This window comes from Arachis hypogaea, chromosome 15, assembly GCF_003086295.3.
Source record: "Arachis hypogaea cultivar Tifrunner chromosome 15, arahy.Tifrunner.gnm2.J5K5, whole genome shotgun sequence".
In the NCBI taxonomy this organism is placed as follows: Eukaryota; Viridiplantae; Streptophyta; class Magnoliopsida; order Fabales; family Fabaceae; genus Arachis; species Arachis hypogaea.
The window spans coordinates 19711896-19731108 of record NC_092050.1 but is presented as its reverse complement, the minus strand read 5'-3'; the positions used below and the strand labels follow the sequence as shown (position 1 = coordinate 19731108).

The following is a 19213-nucleotide window of genomic DNA, read 5'->3' as shown; positions in this document are numbered from 1 at the left end:
TCTACTTCATGAAGTAAATAATCTTAATTTGGCCAAGCTTCTTCTAGGACATATCTTCAAAGAGCTTGGTCAATTTGTAAATTGTCTTCGAAATAATTATTTGATCAGTATAGTTGGCCCTCTCTGGCTTATGCATTTTAATTTTGATTCACCAAACAATGATATTGCTTTAAATACTTACCATTAATCGAGTTGATTACATTTTCCGATTCAATATCTTTGATTTGGTATGTATTTCCTGAATATAATCCTATCACTTGGAAGAGACCTTCCCAATTGTGGGATCATTCGCTAAGAAATCTCGGTTTCTTTTCCATTGGTAAAATAACTTTCAAAACCAACTCGTCTATACTGAAGCACTTTTCTCTTATTCGACGATTATAATTTCGAGCAACACTCTCTTTTTGTCGAATCATATTCTCAAGCGCCAATATTCGTTCTGAATCCAATTCATTCAACTCATCAAACATTGCATTCCAGTAATCATCAACTGGCAAATCGTTCTGCTTTGACACTCTCAAAGTATTCAGATTAATTTCCAATGGAAGCATAGCATCATGACCATACACTAGGGCTGGAAGTGAGCCGAGCTGAGCCGAGCTAGACCAAGCTCAAGCTCGGCTCATGAAAATTGAGCTTGGCTCACGGCTCGACTCATTAACTATCGAGCTTATTTCTTAAGCTCAAGCTCAGCTCACCAAAAGCTCACGAGCTGGCTTGAGCTCATGAGCCGGCTCAAATAAGAGAAACATAAATATATAATTTATAATTTTATATCAATAAATTATAACTCATATTTTTAAAAATATTTGAAAAGATCAATTTTATATATTGTTTATCTATCAATAAATTATAATTTTTTTATTTATGTCCTATATTAAAATTATATGTAAAAAATAAATATAAATATTAAATAATTAAGATTGTTATATATATATATATATATATATATATATATATATATATATATATATATATATATATATATATAATCGAGCCAGCTCACGAGCTAATGAGCTGAGCTTATCCAAGCTCAAGCTCGGCTCATTTAATTTATGAGCTCAATTTCAGGCTCAAGCTTGGCTCACCAGCTCACGAGCTTAGCTTATCGAGCTGTTAACGAGTCGAGCTCGAGCTGGCTCATGAGCTGGCTTGACTCACTTCCAGCCCTACCATACACCAATTTATAAGGCGATGTACCTGTCGATCCTCTTGGTGAATTTCGATAAGCTCATAGTACCTGACTCAACGTTTCATGCCAAGTTCAAGGTCTATTTCCGATTTGTTTCTTAATCAAACTTATCAAAATTTTATTCGCTGCTTCAACTTGCCCATTAGCCTATGCATAGTAAGGGGTTGAGGTAACCATATTGATACTTCTCGAAGCTGCGAAATTTTTAATTCGCTGACCAGTAAACATAGTCCCTTGATCAGTACTTAATGTTTGAGGAATCCCAAATCTATGGATTATATGTTCCTCAATAAAGTCAATTATTTCATTTTGACCAACTTCTATTAGAGGAACTGCTTCAACCCACTTTGTGAAATAATCAATTGCAACCAAAATAAATTTATGATGTTTCGATGAAGGAGGGTGAATCAAACCAATTAGATCCAAAGCCCAACCTCTAAATAGCCATGGTTTTATAATCGAATGGCAACTCAGATGCTGGGATCTGTTGTATCGAACCATGCTTTTGACACTCCTGACATGCCTTTGCATATTCAATACAATCTTTGATCATAGTTGGCCAATACACATGAGTGCGATATAACACCCATTTCATCTTCTTCCCAGCCTGATGGGCACCACATATCCCTTTATGGACTTCACCCAAAGCAATATTTTGATAATCTTGGCCTAAACATCTTGACAAACTTCCATCGATTCCTTTCTTATACAACTCATCAGCCATTAAGACAAAATTTATTGCTTGTAATTTTATCTTTCTATCTGCTGGAATGCTAGGATTCTTTAAATACTCAGCAACAGGCTTTCTCCAATCATTATCTTCCCATTCATCTATACACAAAACTTCCCTTTCATTCGCAGGGACTAAAATTTGATGGATACTAGCTAACTTTCTTAAAGTTTCTGGACCGATTCTATATCTCAGAGCAATTTAGGCTAACTCATTAGCAATTTCATTATGAACCCTTGGGATGTGAACCAAAGAAACTTTTCGAAAAGAATTTAACAACTCCCAAGCTGTTGCTAAATATTTCTGCAACTTTTCATTATTGCATTTAAATTTCTTCGATAACTGCTTTAAAATTAACTGAGAATCCCCAAGTATTTGGACTTCCAAAGCCCTTTTACTGATTAATATTTCGAGACACGGAATTAAAGCTTCATACTCTGCCACATTATTCGAGCAGGGATATTTTAACTCAAACAAAAATTCTGATGGAATCCCTTCTGGTGAGATAATAAAAATTCCAACCCCTGCACCATCTTTATGCTTCGATCCATCAAAATACAACTTCCAATAATCGACTTCTATGTCGATTACGTGTGCCCCCTGGTCATTCAGATTGTTCGAATTATCAACAAGAAAATCTGCAATGACCTGGCCTTTTACAGCCCTAGCAGGGACATATTGTAAATCAAACTCCGTCAATGCGAGCATCCATTTTCCTAAACGACCTCGTAACATCGGGAAACTTAACATATATTTGATGAGATCAGTTTGTGCTACAACTTTTACCGATTTGGCAACCACATAACACTTTAACTTCATACAAGCATAGTACAAAGATAAACACAATTTTTCTATCGGGAAATACCTTGTCTCGATATCAGTTAGCACTCGACTAAGGTAATAAACTGCCCGCTCATTCCCATTCTCATCATCTTGGGCTAACATACACCCAATAGTGTTCATAGATGCTGCAATGTATAATTTTAAGGGCTCATGTGGATGAATGTTCACCATAATCGGAGCCTTAGATAAATAAGCCTTAATTGAATCGAATGCTAATTGGTGTTCATTTGTCCATTCGAACTGTGAGTCATTCTTTAGTTTCACTAAAGGTGCAAACACTCGAGTTTGTCAGAAAGATTCGAAATGAACCTTCTAAGGTAATTCACCTTTCCTAGGAAGGACTGTACTTCTTTTTTCGATTTAGGCGCAGACAACGCTAATATTGCATCGACCTTATTTTTATCGATTGAAATTCCTTTTTTATGAACAACAAAACCTAGGAAGTTTCCAGCCGACACACCAAAAGCACATTTTAAAGGATTCATCTTTAATACCTTTTTCCTCATGGTGACAAAGGCTTTTCTTAAGTGATCAATATGTTGATTCATCGAAATTGATTTGACCATCACGTCATCGATATATACCTCCATAAATTTCCCAATAAACTCATGGAATATAGCATTCATTGCTCGCTGATAAGTTGCACCAGCATTTTTCAAACCAAAAGGCATGACCACCCATTCATAAGTGCCTAATGCCCCTGGGCAATGAAAAGCAATTTTAGACATGTCATCTTCTGCAATAAAGATTTGGCTATATCCTGAATAATCGTCCATAAAACTTAAAATTTTATTTCCTGCTACAAAATCAATCATCATATCTGCAATTGGCATAAAATACTCATCCTTTGGGGTTGCATTGTTCAAATATCAAAAATCAAGGCATACTCTTAGCTTTCCATTTTTCTTCATTACAGGCACAACATTCGAAACCCATTCGACATAGCATGCAGTTCAAATGAACCTCACTTTAATTAACCGCTCTATTTCTTTCTTAATCTTTTGATTAATTTCTGGAGCAAAACGACGAGGGGTTTGCTTCACAAGTCGAGCATTTAGTTTCAATGCTAATCGATGTTCTACAAGAGAACGATCGAGACCAGGCATCTCATGATAATCCCAAGCAAAACAATCTTTAAATTCATGTAAAAGATGAAAAAGTTCAGTTCGAAATGGATCAACATGATCTTTACAAATATATGTAATTCGAACATCATCAGGAGTCCCTAAATTAATTTCTTCTAAGGGATCTTGAGATTCAAATCCTTGGAAATAATTATCATTTTTCACTGAATATTTTTCGAAACCCAACAATTCTAAATCATAGATGCAATTGAAAGAGAAATCAACAGATTCCTCAGAAAATAGAATATACTGGATTATTTACTAGATTAATATCAACTTGATTTTCAACACAATTTGCCTCTGCTATTAAATTAGCAGTTTGTCTTAAAACATCACTTGCATTACATGAAGAAGAAAACTAAAACCATGACAAAACTCGATAGAAGGCATCGAGTTACTACCACTACTTAAAAGACTTGCATTCCTAAATGATTTCACTTCATCAGAGGAACCACTTTTATTTTCTACAGAAAGAGAATTACTTAAATAATTATATAAAGTTACCAGGTAGTCTGAAACATCCTGACCCTGGTCCATCGAGCAAGCCTCCAGTAACCCTTAAGAGAGACAATCCCAGCCAGTCGGACTCACATTCAATTGTGGGTAACGTAACTTCACCGTCAGACCTTCCGAGGACAAGTAATAACCTTCGCAATTGTAAGAGTTCAGCGTCCTGTCAACAGTCAAAGGCTTTAATTTTAGATTATACATCCTGAAATCGACATGCAGTTGCTCGACATTAAGATTTAAATCTGCCTTAACAATCTCAGGTTTGCCATCTTCTGTCCAAAGAAGGATGCTTTGATGCACAGTCGAAGGTACCGCTCCAATACCATGGATCCAATCTCACCCCAACAAAGCATTATAACTTGCTTTTGACGGTACCACCACGAACACAGTATTTCGTTCGGATGATCCAACCTTTACTCCCAAAGTAACAAGTCATTTTGCTGGCATCGAAGTACCACTAAAGTCTGTCACCGCAATGTTAGTAGGGACCAGATCATCAGGATGCTTTTCCACCTTCATTAGCATTCTTTCTGGCAAGAGACTTATTGCTGCTCCTCCATCGATCAGAACCTTATTTACTTTAATTCCACTTAAAATAGCAGTGATATGGAGTGGGCGGAGATGGAATTTCTGCTTTTCATTAGGCCTTAGAAACTCGGTTCATCCTCATATCGGATGAAGGAGAAAGCTTCTTCGGCTTTCATGTCATAATCTTCCTCTGGGTTACCTTCATATTTCCCCAGATATTCAGTTGGAATAATTGAAATTATTCCAACCATTTCGTCATCCCCTTCCTCAAAGTATTCTTCATCCAAATCAACTTCCTTGCCTTTGTCGACCCCCGAGGAATGAGCTATTGCCTTGCCTTTCTCCATCTTTGCAGGAGATGGAATCCCCTTCGGGCACGTCTCTCCATCAGAAGAAAAGACAATTCGGGAATGAACGGAAGGCGTTGCCCCCTTGTTTACGTCTGCCTGAGGCTTTTTATTTTGATTGAGATTTTTCTACCCCTACCCCTGGGGTATCCTCTGGCTCTACCACAGAAATAAAGATACTGATTTCGAGGAGGTCCTCGATGTCCCCACTAAGGGTTTCATCGATACAGAGTATCTCGATTATGGAATTCCTGACAATTCTGAATCCATTGTACACTTATAGCCTGAGACCGGCTTAAAGGTACAACCACATTTTGTTGAGGGTTCTTAGAGCTTTGACCCTCTATACGTCGAATCGGCTGCCTCAGACGAGCTTGCTCTTCTCTATGAGCTAACTCCTTCTTCATCCTCTCCTTCTCGAAAATTGTTGCAGCTTCAACATCGAATACAGCATTACATCATGGACATAACGACACATCCCTATCTTTAATCTTTGGATGTACCAAGAAATCTAGCAGGCCATCTCCTGCTCGAGGATACACAGATCGGACTTGTGACTCAAAATCATCCAAAGCCACATCAAAGTCATAAGACGTACCAACCATATTCACTCTGAAATATGGTTCAACGAAACTAGCATCCGCATCAAAAGGATCAACATCCACTTTCATTTCCTTCTTTCCATCATCAAACTTCAAACGTCCTTCCATTATAGCTTCTTGAATTAAGTCCCTGAAACGAACGCAGCTGTTAGTCGAATGACTGTTTGCTTGGTGAAATTTACAATAAGGTTTCCCTTTCAAATCTTTAACCAAAAGTAAAGTTCTACCCTCAGGTAGAATTAATTTTTTATCTTTAAGCAACACATCGAAAATCTGATCAGATTTCAAAATATCAAAACTATATTTCTTTCCACTTTTCTGTTTTAAATCATTCGACTTTTCATTATTAGGAAGCTTTTTAAGTAACGAACAAACATACGGAGAGCCCTTTTTAAGTTCGGCCAAATCAATCTCTGTTTTGAAATCGAGTTCCTCCTCTGAGGACTCCATAGTTACATAAGCAACTTTCTCTTTTCGAGTAAACGGTTTACTCTTTGATTTTTGCTCATTCATATATTTCTCCTTTTCTTTTTTCATGAGTTCAGTCTGATAGATCTTTTCAGCTAGATGGGCTAAATCAGGGATATGCACATTAAGTAACTTTCGACGCATATAAAATCCTAGCCCCACAATTGCTGTTTTCACCACTTCACTCTCGGGTAATGACACATAACATCTGCTTCTAGCATTTTTTAAACGTATCATATAATCATCAATGATTTCACCATCGTAACGTTTCAAAGCAACTAGATCAGTAACTGCCACATTCATTTCTCCCCGATAAAATTGGGCATGAAAAGTAGTTTCCAACTGATGCCATGTCGTTATCGAATTTGGTCTGAGATTTGAAAACCAAGTAAACGCATTCTTCGTTAATAAAGAAGGAAAAAAATTCATTTTCAAATTCTCATCATTGGCTAAATTTCCAATCTCAACCAAATATCGAGTGACATGTTCAGTGGTTGACTCTCCAACTTTTCCTGCAAATTTTGTGATTATCTTCGGGTTTTTCACCCCCCCTTGGCACTTCAGCCATTTGAACAATTTTAAGGAAAGCAGACACAAAATGAGGTTGATTCAAAAAACCAACATTTAGACTAACCCAATTAAGTACTTCTTCCACAATTCTTGTAACTTGATAACGTTCACCACCATGATTAGCACGTAATCTGGCTAGAACCTCATCAGCATCTTGACAACGGAAAACTATATGAGGATTTTCTCTATTCAAAACATTGTTCCCATTTTGAAAAATATTTTCGAATCTTTCATTATTTCCCCTGGCATCATGCCTCTCACCTTCCTCATAATCTACGATTCGAGCAATTCTTTCGACTTGTCTAGCAAGGTGTTCGAATTTCGATTCATGATCAGCCATCATAGGATTTAGAATTGTGGTCATTTGTTGATCAACAAGTTGACTAAGTCATGATGACTTTCCTCTACATGCTATCAATATACTGCCATCGAATTAGCAGCATTCGATGTAGAGCCCACATTATAATCACGAGAATACTCGGAATGTTGTTGTGGGTTTTGAGAATTATTCCCTCTATTTACACTCCACCATCGAACGGGAGGAACAAAACTACCCACCAGTGGAGTATAACCGGGAGGAAGGCCATAAGGGGGCCAACCGGTAGTTATTGGAGGTGGTGACAAATTACCACGTGGACGAATATTACGTCCAACATTTCTAGTCTGCACAGTAGTAACCACTATGCTTTCACTTCCAATTACACCTTCTGAACGTGAAGTCACGTCCGCAGATTGCACAATTACTGGTATGTTATCATTGGTGGAAGAACCACCATTCACATTCGATAATTCATCAACCATGTGAATGATCTTCCCACTTCTCAATCGCATACACCAAATGACACCAAAAACTATTTGACACACTTCAATTTAAAACTGCTCCACTGGGCGTGCCAATTTGTTTTATCGATATTTAGCAAATCGATGGTGGTTCGATTCTAATGGTTTGGGAGCGAAACCAACTCCTCTTTTGCAGGTACCAGTTTTCTATAAGTGCATCAAAGTGTCTTCGATTAGACAGGTATTGAAATAACAAGTTAATAAAAATTTGTAAAAGGATAAAAGAAGTTAAAGACAATAAATTCGAAAAGTAAATTAACTGAAATCGGAAATGGTTTGTATTGAAATTTAAAGAAAGCAATAAAGGTGCCTTGGACAGGGTCAAAGGGATTTTAGCAAGGAAATTAAAGATGCTGGAATTTAAATTGCATTCGAAAGTTAAATCATTGCTTGAAACATAAATTTGCTTAAAAAGTAAAGTTTACAGAAAGATAAATTGAAAAGATAAAGACATAAGGAAGGAACCCTACAGATAATTGACTCGAAGTAGACTCAGAAAGTCTCTGAGGATGTGAGTATGTGTGAGTAATTTCTGAAGCAAAGTTCCAACACTTATTCCCTTAAACTTTCTAATATTTATAGTCTACATTTGTAACTGATTATTAATTACATGGTGTTGTCTTGTATGCGCACTCCCTAGTAACCGTTCCCACTTTTTTGCTAATAAAACGTTACCCATCAATTCCTCACGTGGTGAAAGCCTTCAACTTCTCCATCTATGTAACCGTTCGATCCTCTACTCTAGCACCTATTCGATTTCTTACCTAAGTACCTGTTCGACTATGCTAGTTCGATTCAGTAAGGTATTCGAATCGAGTCCGTGTCGAGTAACTTTCGATTAATGCTTGCACGTGCGCCCTTTTCGACCTTTGTTCTCACCCTAACATCTCCTCAATATCTCGAATTAGCTCATCCTAGTCGAAAATATTTTTTGACTAACAGTTAGTCATGAAGCATTCATAGACCATAGTGTTATCATCATGTATGCATAAATAAAAAAAGTTTCGTATTTGAACTTACTCAAGTCATTTATCTATTTGTGTGGTATATTGTAGTATAAAATTATTTTCAATTTGTGTTGTACAATAATATTATGGTCTAATTTAAGCTTTTACTTTAGAACTGTATTATGATTTTATCTCATCATTTTTTCTTAAATATTAAGTTGATGTATTTTTATTTATTATTATTGAAACGGATGTGATATGAAATTTATATAAAAAAAAAAACTCTCATACTCAATTTATTTTATTGTAGTCTTCTATCTCTTCTATTTTTTATTTTCTTCTTATTCATTTTATTTATTTTTAAATATCACACAATTTATTATAATTTATATCAATTAATTATAATTCATAATATCGGTTATTTTAATTCATTAATTTATAATATGCATAATAAAATAGATAATTTGTTACTTATAACGTTAATTCTTCTAAAATCTAAATTTAGATATAATTATATTTTTACTTTTTGTTTTGATCAAATTATTAATAATGACTAATAATTAACCACTCATACTTTTAATCAAAGTGTTTGGATGATTTTTTTATTTATTAATATTAATTATTGATTTTTTTTGTAAATAAATTGTATTATAATTTTATATTAGTTCATAATTGATTAACCATTAATGTTCATGAAGATATGTTACTCTAAATTTTATATTTTACAAATATTTTATTTAAATATAATTTTTTAAACATAATCTATTATTTTTAATAATATCATACTTTTATTTTTTTAATTCTAAATGAATATTTTATCGAATACTAATTAAAGTCATCTTTCCATTTGCTTTTACTAATCTATTATCTAACTATTATATAAAATTAAAATCATATTAATGTATTTACTATTAAAGTTGGTTTGGCTTTTTATTTAGAGTGCTTTTCAATTCTTTTTAGTCTAATCTATCAAAACTATTCAATTATGAATAGTCACTTCTATCTTATTTTATATTATTAACTAATTAAAATTACTAAAATTTAATAATATAATTCTATTTTATATTTTTATATTTAGTTCGATCCATCTAAACTATATAATAATCACTTCAATTTTTATATTTTATAATGTAATACTAAATACATCTATTCTATTATATAAAAATCGTGTTTTTGCATTTAATGATAAAGTTAACGTGGCATTTTTTTAGAGTGTTTCCTAATTTATTTCTTTTAACTACTCATTAAATAAAATTCATTACAATAAATTAATTATATCAACTAATTGATTTGATTAGATATTTTAGTATCATACAATTTAATATTATGTATATCAATTAATTGAATATAATAAATATAAATTAATTTAGTTAGAAGTTCATTATTTTATAGTCTTCTATATATATATAAACATTCTTATATATGTTATAAAAATATGATTTGATTTCATTAACTTGCCAATTTTTTTTTGAAAAATCTAAAGCCAAAGTACAAAAATATATTTATAGATATTTATTTAACTAAAAAATGTAATATTTTTTGCCATAAAAAGATGTACCTAGCTCACTATTAGAATTATTTAGATGGATAAGTAATAGTGAATATAGAATTATTTAGGATGGATAGAACTAAGTACATCTTTTTATTGAAAATACAAATTTAAAAATATTATATTCAATTCTCAATAGTCAACCTCTAATTGAACCATTGTATGTTCAAAAGATTTTTTAATAAATGAAATCATTTTAGGTATATAATTTTTTTAAAATTTAATTAATTCAAAATATTTATTGTCGTTGATTAAAAAAATAAATTAAAATGACAATTTAATATTTTTGTACCCTTAAAATATTATTTATTTATTTTTCTAGCATTTTTTATCATCCAATGATCACATTAATATAATTTAATTCAATAAAATTATTTATCATCATTTGATTGAATAAAAATTCTATTTTATCTAAAAATTTTAGAATTTCTCTCAACCTCAAGATTTTATGTGCATATCTGAATGTTGTTTCTCTGATTACTTTAATGATCTGGTCTGTCTCATATATTAGTTATGAAATTACCGCAACTTTTATCACATTAGTGTCGTAATGAAACCACGATGATCGCCATACTAAAATATTCAACCACATAGATCAAATTTGGATGAGAAAAATTCATAAATTACATGCAAAAATGATCTCATGCATGCCTATTTTTAACTGGTCTAACTTGAATAAAAATTCTATTTTATTCGGTGACAAACTCACAACGGCAACGCTCGGGCTCATAGCAACAATGACTAAGTGATGAGTCAGAGAGAGGGGAATTTACCTAGAGAAAAGGGACTCGACAGGAGAAAGGTGGCGACGGGCTCAACAACGACGGTAACGGGATAAGCAGCGACGATGACATGAGTTGTGAAGGAAGATGGGAGCTGTGAAGGGGTAAGCGGTGATGGGCTTAACAACGACGATGATGGGAAATATGAGGTTTTTTGTGAAGAAGTCGAGAAGAAGAAGATTTTGGGTGAGGATGACCGGGTATCTCTGGCATCACTATAGAGTATGGACTCAAGTTGTGAATCATTGAATCTGTGATGTGAGGCAAATCCTAATTTCTAAAAAAATGTTTATATGTATATATCCGAGGCGAGTACACCCTAAACCCGATCATGTGCCCTGCCCTGAGCAAAATCTGTCCCGACACGAGTCAAGTTATTACCTGCCCAACCGTGTATGGATGGGTCGGGTACCCACGTATTCGGATACTCCTGCCAAGTCTAACCACGTATTGATACTCCATTTATTAAAGGTTTACCATTATCCAATAGATTGCTACCACGTAAGGCGATATTCTAACTCTTAATAGTTGTTTAAGCGGATGAGTGAGATGACCACTTAACAAACTCAAATTGATCAAGACAAATACTAATTATTTTAATAGTTTAATATTAAAAATCCTGAAAGTTTAGTTTTAATTATAACTTTGTAAAATATTTATAATAATAATTACTATATATATTTAATTTATTTAATTTTTTAATAAATTTTTTTATATAATTTTATGTATTATCCCGTACAGGATACGGGAACATACACTAGTTAAATTGATAAAAACAAAATTTAGTAAAATTTTTTTTTTTAATATATTTGATAAATTTTTTATTTTAAAAGTAAAAATATTAGAAAAATAAAAAAATATTTTTTTGAGAAATTATATTTTATATTTTTTTAAAAGATTTTTGTTCTTAAAAAAAATTATTTTTCACATAATAAATGAACAAAAAAGTATTTTTATCTTATTTTATCCAAATATAATTGATAAATAAAAAATTTTTTACATAAAATATCCAAATATAAAATTATTTTTATTTTAGTAAAAAAATTTTTTAAAAAAATATCATTTAAAAAAAGAATTTTTTCGAAAATGACGCCCAAACAAATCTTGAGAAGGATAAAGAAAAATAAAATTTTATTTTGCTGATATTCATTTTAGACAAAAAAAATGAGATTCATTCTAAATTTTGCAGCTTTTTTTTTAATATTTATTATGTTTAAATTTTTTCCATTTTAAATTTATTATTAGTGTATTTTTTGTATTCTGTACTGAATAATACATAAAATTATATAAAAAATTAATAAAAAATATATAGTAATTATTATTATAAATATTTTACAAAGTTATAATTAAATAAAATTTTAAGAATTTTTAATATTAAAAATAATTAATATTTATCTTAACTAATTTGAGTTTGTTAAGTGGTCATTTCACTGCTTCACTTAAGCAAGTATTAAGAGTTTGAATCTCGTCTTGCGTGCGTAGTAATTCAGTAGCTAGCGATTGATCATTAATATACAAAATATATGGTTAGACTTCATAGGAGTACCAAAACACGCGAGTACCCAACCCGTCTCTGCCTAGTTAGGACGGGTAATAACCCGACCTGAGGTGGGGGTGGCTTTCGTTCGGGGCGAGTGTTCAAGCGATGCATGACGGGGTCGGGTTTAGGGTGTACCCTCTCTAGAGTATATACATAGAAACACTTTTTAGAGATTAGGATTTGTCTCACATCACATATTCGTTAATTCATAGTCTCAGTCCATTCTCCATAGCCATGCCAGAGAGACCCAATCATCTTCAACCAAAGTCTTCTTCTTCTCAACTTCTCCGTAGAAAACTTCACAGTTCCTGTTGTCTCGCCACTGAACCCAACATCGTCGCTACTGAGCCCATCACCGTCTACCTTCACAGCTCTTGTCGTCGCCGCTGCTGAGCCCATCACCATCGTAGTCCGTCGCTACCTTCTTGCTGAGCCCCATTCCTCTAGATAAATTCCTTAAACCCGTCGCCGCCTGCACGTCGCAGTCTCTCTCTCTATCTCAATTCATAATAAATGAATCTACATTTTATTGAATATGTACTTAGTAAAATTGTGAATTTATGTTGTAATTTTGTTAGTGAAGTTGTGAATTTATATTGCAATTTTGTTTATATACGTGCAGTGGATCTAATCCACATTTCACTTATTTCTATCCGTAGTATGTACTAATATTTTTCATGATTGATTCTAAGATTATTTTATATAAAAATAAATATGTTCCATGATTGATTCTTTATTGAAGTGTGCATGTTCTCATTACCTAAAGTTCATTTTGTATTTTTCATTTTAAATCGTTATCGACTTTGGGTTTTAATTACTGATGTTGGCATGTTACAATAGCTTATATATGTTGATTGAGAATTAGGGCTTTTGTGATTTTGCTTGATTTATATTTGTGCAATGGGTCTAATTGCTGATGTTGCAATAGTTTGCTCAATTTCTTCGATAGGTGCTTCATATATGATTTGTTTAATTTTTTAATATAGGTGCTTTAAGATTATTTCATATCTAGTAATATTAGAGAAGACATACAAAACAATAGTGCTACTCCTAATAATATTGAGATTGAAATTCAGAGTAATGCTAATCCACTTTATGTTAAATTTGTAGTGATCAGATATTATTTTTTTTTAATTTCATATTATTTGACATTATATAAATTTTAATGTTTGTATTTTAATTTATGTATGAATTTTAATTTTTTTAATCTTAATTTATGTATGAATATATAAAATTTAAAGTGTTATTTAATTGTTATAGGGCGGATAGGGTTGGGGAGGGTACCCGCAGGAAAGGGTTAGGGAACAGCATTCTACTATCCGCAAGCATAGGTGGGGCAAGTAGTTGAAAAATTTAAAAAAGGCAGAGCGGTACGGGGTTAGGTAGGGCCAAAACCCGCCCACTGCCAATCCTATACGTGGTGGATTAGCTTTTGACTTTTTTAGTTAGAAAATATCGTAGAAAAAAATAGTAGTTGTTTTTAAATTAGAATAAATTTATCATTGATAGCAATATTTATGGAGATTTATTTTTGTTGAAATTTACATGCGACAATTTTATTTGTTAGTATCATATTCATTATTCAAGTCAAAATAATATGATCAAATTCTTTAAGTTTGCAAACTTATAGACTTATGCCATTACAAAAGCTATTAAGTTGGTTAAATTCTTTGATAACATTACTGAAATACCATCGTTGAGTATTAGTTTATAGGAAGAGAAATCAATAACAATTTTTGTTATTCAATATATAATTTATCTATTGTAAAATAAATTATTATTTGCTGAATTAGTAAATATATTTTCTTCTAATTTCTTACACCATTTTATTTGACAATGTTCTCATGCAGTACACGGAATAATTAATAAAAATATATGAAGATTTTATTAAAAAAATAAATAAATATATATAATAATTAGTACTATAAATATTTTATAAAGTTATAATTAAAATCATAGGTTAATAATTTTTAATGTTAAATATATTAAAAATAATTAGTATTTATTTTAACTAATTTGAATTGGTTGAGTGGTCATCTCACTCACCCATTTAAAGAAGTATTAGGGTTTCAAATCTCGCCTTGTGTATGTAATAACTTATTGGCTGGCGATAGACCCTTAATAAATGAAACTTCAATCCGTGATGGATTATTTCTCAGCTTGTTGAGTTAAAAAATACGGTGAAAAATAGTATTTGTCTTTAAAGTAGAACAATTCTCATTGATAGCAATACTTGTAGAGATTTATCTTTGTTGAAATTTAAATGTGACAACTTTAATTTGTTAGTATCATATTCACTCATGAAGTCAAAACAATATGATCAACGTTGTTACCGGTTAATATTTCACATTTTATGACATGATTTTTAAGTTTCCAAACTTATATACTTATGTCACTATAAAAGTTGTTAGATTGATTAATATTCATTAGTAATATTACTAAAACACTATTGATGGGTATTAGTTTATGTGAAAAGAACCCTAATAACTTTGATTATTCAATATATAATTTATTCTATTAGAAAATAAATTATTATTCCTAGATTGATAAATGTAATTTCTCCCATTTTTATACCAATTTATTTGGCAATAATTACCATTAAAGAAAAACTAATGATTACATTATTTTGTAATATGATGTACAAAATAATTATTCTAATAAATAAGATAAAATTAAAAATAATTTTTTTACACAAATTTAAATTTTACTTTAGAATTGATTAACAACTCACTTTTTTTAATTTTAATAACAAAAACAAAAATAGTTAGCTGTAAAAATTTGGTATTTAATAATTTTAATCATTTAAATTTTAATTCGCAAAAATTAGTTAGAAATTAATTATATTTAATAATTTTAATCATTTAAATTTCAATTCGCAAAAATTAGTTAGAAATTAATTATAACTGAACAATCGATTATATATATATTTGATAGAATTAATGTATAATTTATTGATAATTAATTTATTATCCAAATTTGTTTTATAAATATTGTAATATGTAAAAATAATAATCATATTTTTTTATTATTATTTGAAAATTGTTCATAAATTTTTTATTATGTAATTAACTTAATTAATAACCTATATATATATATATATATATATATATATATATATATTATTGTTTCTACCAAAAAGATCATATTTATACTATTTATATATATTTTTTAATAGTAATAAATAAATAAATATTTATACTATTATATTTATTGTTTTAGATAATGGCTTAAGTTGTATGTTAAATAATATAAATTATATTTTTTATTAAATTCATTAAATTTACCTATATTAAGAGAAAAAAAAATTATGTAATAAATCATATGTTATAAAAATTAGTTGATTTACACATAAATTTACTTTATTAAAAATAAAAAATAATTTATCATATATGATAATTCTTGATATATCTAGTATCATGTATCTATTAGGATAATCTATTTTAATCATATGAATTATTATTATTATTATTATTATTATTATTATTATTATTATTATTATTATTATTATTATTCACTTTCTCATTACGTTAGCGAATAATATTTAAGACTAAAAAATAAAAAAATATAATTATAATTTTTTTAGTTTGATTAAAAAATTTTTATAAACATATCCAACTTTATATATACTAAATATAATAATATTTAATAGTATAGTATTTATTACAATAATGACTAAAAACATTAACATAAGTGAGCAAGATTAACCTAGGGAGGAGTGTTAGGGGGTCAGCAAGTTTTGTAATTTGTAGCCATCAATTAGTCATTATTGGTGTTTTTAATGGTGTCAGATTTCATCAAATGGTATAGAATTACTCGCTTTTATTTTGCTGGTTAAGTGTTGGTCAGATTTTAATAAAAGTGCTGCCCCCTAGACTTTTTCTTAACCAAGGTCCATTGCTAAAATTTCAAATTCGAATCAGATTCATTATCTTGAGACTCAATACAGATGAAATTCATGTGTCCCATCTCAAATCGGCTCAAATTGAATTTCTGTTGTTAGTTATAGATGATAATATATAGATATTCGTGTGGGCATGACAGACTTCCTTCTTGTTTTAAAAAATATCCTCCGTCCCTTCTCTATCTTCGTCGCAAGTCCTTATTTAACTATCCTCTTAGGGAATGCAAATACCCGCAGTTATATAGATATTCTTTGAATTTTTTTAAAAAATTAACAAAAAAAGTCATAATATAATAATTATAAAATAATCAATTCAATATAATTTAACACAATTCATAATATATTTATTATGAAAAATAACATTTCAAAATTAAAGACATGAGGAGTGTTAATAGCAAATGAGAACTTAAAATTATATGTAAGCAAATTAAAATAATGTATTTAATGTGATTTGCAAGAAAAAATTTTCGTTATTCAAGTATAATATATGTTTTATTATTTTATACAAAATAATATTAGTTTTAATTTATATATATTATAATTATTAGGTATTAAAAATAAACAGTATTTATATTATTAGTATTTTTTTGTCCTTCCTCAACTCTAACCGTGATTAGGTCTAAAAGCTCGTCCATCTCATTAGAAACAAATATAATCTAATAAGTTTCTATCTAATAGTGTTATATATTTGGATAAACATAGAAGAATTAATTGTGGCGAGTTAATGGTATGTATTTAGTCACCACAAGAATGTTTTTACATAAAATTATCAATCAATTGTGTATAACTTCTGATAAAAATAATATATTTATGAATGTTGTTTATTAGGTAAAAGATAACAAATTGACAAAAAAAATTATTACAACGGGTATATTCATTTTAATAAATATTCTTCTATCCAATACTATAAAAAATACACTGGTCACCCTAATTACTACAGATCTAACTTCAGAATGCTTAAATTGAGTCATTTCTAGGCTATGGTTTTTCATCAAACAAATAATCAATGAAAATTCATATCCATGCATTCTCATTTTGAGTATATTTATACATAAAAGAAATTATACATAAATAAAAAAAAGAAGAGTTGAAATAGTAAGAGCGATAAAAATGATGATTTTTAAAGCAACTTTAATGTGATCAATTTTAGGAATCAATTTTAACTTGTATAGTAAATGAACTAATTTAAAATTAAAACTTGTATTGGATATCATTTTTGAAACGATACTGGTATCGATAAGGAGATACGTATTATTTTAAAAAGAGAAAAGTGAAATGTTGCCACTTGTTTAAATCCATCCATTAAATAAACCCTAGTGCCACTTGTTTAAATCCATCCATTAAATAAACCCTAGTGATATTACTGTAACATTGTAACGTTGTTTTGTTGTAACATTGTAATAAAGACTCAATTATAATTTACTCAAATAAATTAGATGTATTTTTTTATACCCTGTATTTTATTACTTTATTTTTTATTATTTGATCAATTTGATAGAAAAATAGATCCAAATCAATTTAATGTAATTTTTTTAATTATTTGTAAAATTTTATTTTTTCTCCCAATCTAAGTATGGTACATACTTATTAATTTTGTAATTTTATATTTTATGTTAGTTAAATTTTCACAATTTAATTAAATTTATTTAAAATAATAAAAAATATTTAAAATTTAAATTAAAATGAATCTAAGTATTGGAGTGAAAATTTTTATATTAAGTTCAAATCAAGTCTTATGATATATAGTCCACAAAATATTTGTGTGGCATTTTGTGGAACCTAAAATAAAATATAATTAATACCAAATATTAGAGATGCTCTTATAGGTTTGTCTGGCTATCCATATATAAAAGATCAGAAGATCATGATTATCTAATAAAATTAATTTGTATTTATTATATTTAATTTAAATAAGTAAGAAATCATCTTATTTTAGTTTGGTCATTAATTCACATCATTTGAATTTGACTCAATAAATATGATTTGATTTGATTTAATATGATTATTAATTGAAAATATCTCAATCACTTATTTTATTCATAAATTTATTATTTTAATGACTAATAAATTAATCAAATTAATTAATTAATATACATAATTAGTATAATTAATTTGGTTTAATAAATTAAAAGAAATAAATTAAAAAATACAACCAGAATATTAACAAAAATTAAAAATACTATCAAAATAAATTGATATAGATTATAATAAATTGTGTGATATTTAAGTACCTAATTAAATCAATTAGTTGATATAATTAATTTATCGTAGTAAATTATATTTAATAAGCTAAAAACATAAATCGAAAAACACTACAGAAACATACCACATCAGCTCCATCATTAAATGTAGAAACCCAATTTTTATATAATATAATAGATAATAGATGTTTTAGTTTAAATTATACACAATTGTTAAAATTGTCAATTAATTTATTATCATCTTCTCAAATTTTAGTTTAATGTTTTTCATTTTACATTTAAAATTTTTTCTATGCTTCAAATTCAAGTTTGTTTTATATATTGTAAATAACTTACCACTAAAATATTAAGGACTTGTTTGGGTAGACTTTTATCAAAAAAAATATTATACTATATATCCAAGTCTTTTTTATGAACTAAGTCTAATCAAATTATACAATAAGATTTGAAATAATGTTAGTCATAACTGATTTTTTTATTATGTTAGACCAATTTGATAAAAATATTTAGATGTGTAACATTATTTTTTTAAGTGATGT

The 19213-nt window shown here is 29.4% G+C and overlaps 1 protein-coding gene across 1 annotated transcript; it reads right to left on the bottom strand.

Annotated features, from left to right (window-relative positions):
• Window positions 1–1628: 1628 nt before the first annotated feature.
• LOC140179146 (uncharacterized) lies at window positions 1629–4924 on the bottom strand. The gene is made up of 5 exons (XM_072217790.1): window positions 4855–4924; window positions 4516–4671; window positions 3260–3525; window positions 2359–2735; window positions 1629–2106 (listed from the first exon to the last, which is right to left on the bottom strand). The coding sequence occupies exons 1-5, from the start codon at window positions 4922–4924 to the stop codon at window positions 1629–1631; spliced, it is 1347 nt and encodes a 448-aa protein (XP_072073891.1).
• Between the last annotated feature and the right edge of the window lie 14289 nt (window positions 4925–19213).

Excerpts from the sequence above, each read along its gene's own strand:
- LOC140179146 (XM_072217790.1), bottom strand. The coding sequence starts at position 4,924 with ATGCTAATGAAGGTGGAAAAGCATCCTGATGATCTGGTCCCTACTAAC. Across the intron at positions 3,526-4,515 it reads TTATTACTTGTCCTCGGAAG|GATATAGCCAAATCTTTATT; the intron begins GTCTGACGGTGA and ends ACGATTATTCAG. Across the intron at positions 2,107-2,358 it reads TGCTCGAATAATGTGGCAGA|AATCGGTCCAGAAACTTTAA; the intron begins GTATGAAGCTTT and ends TCTGAGATATAG.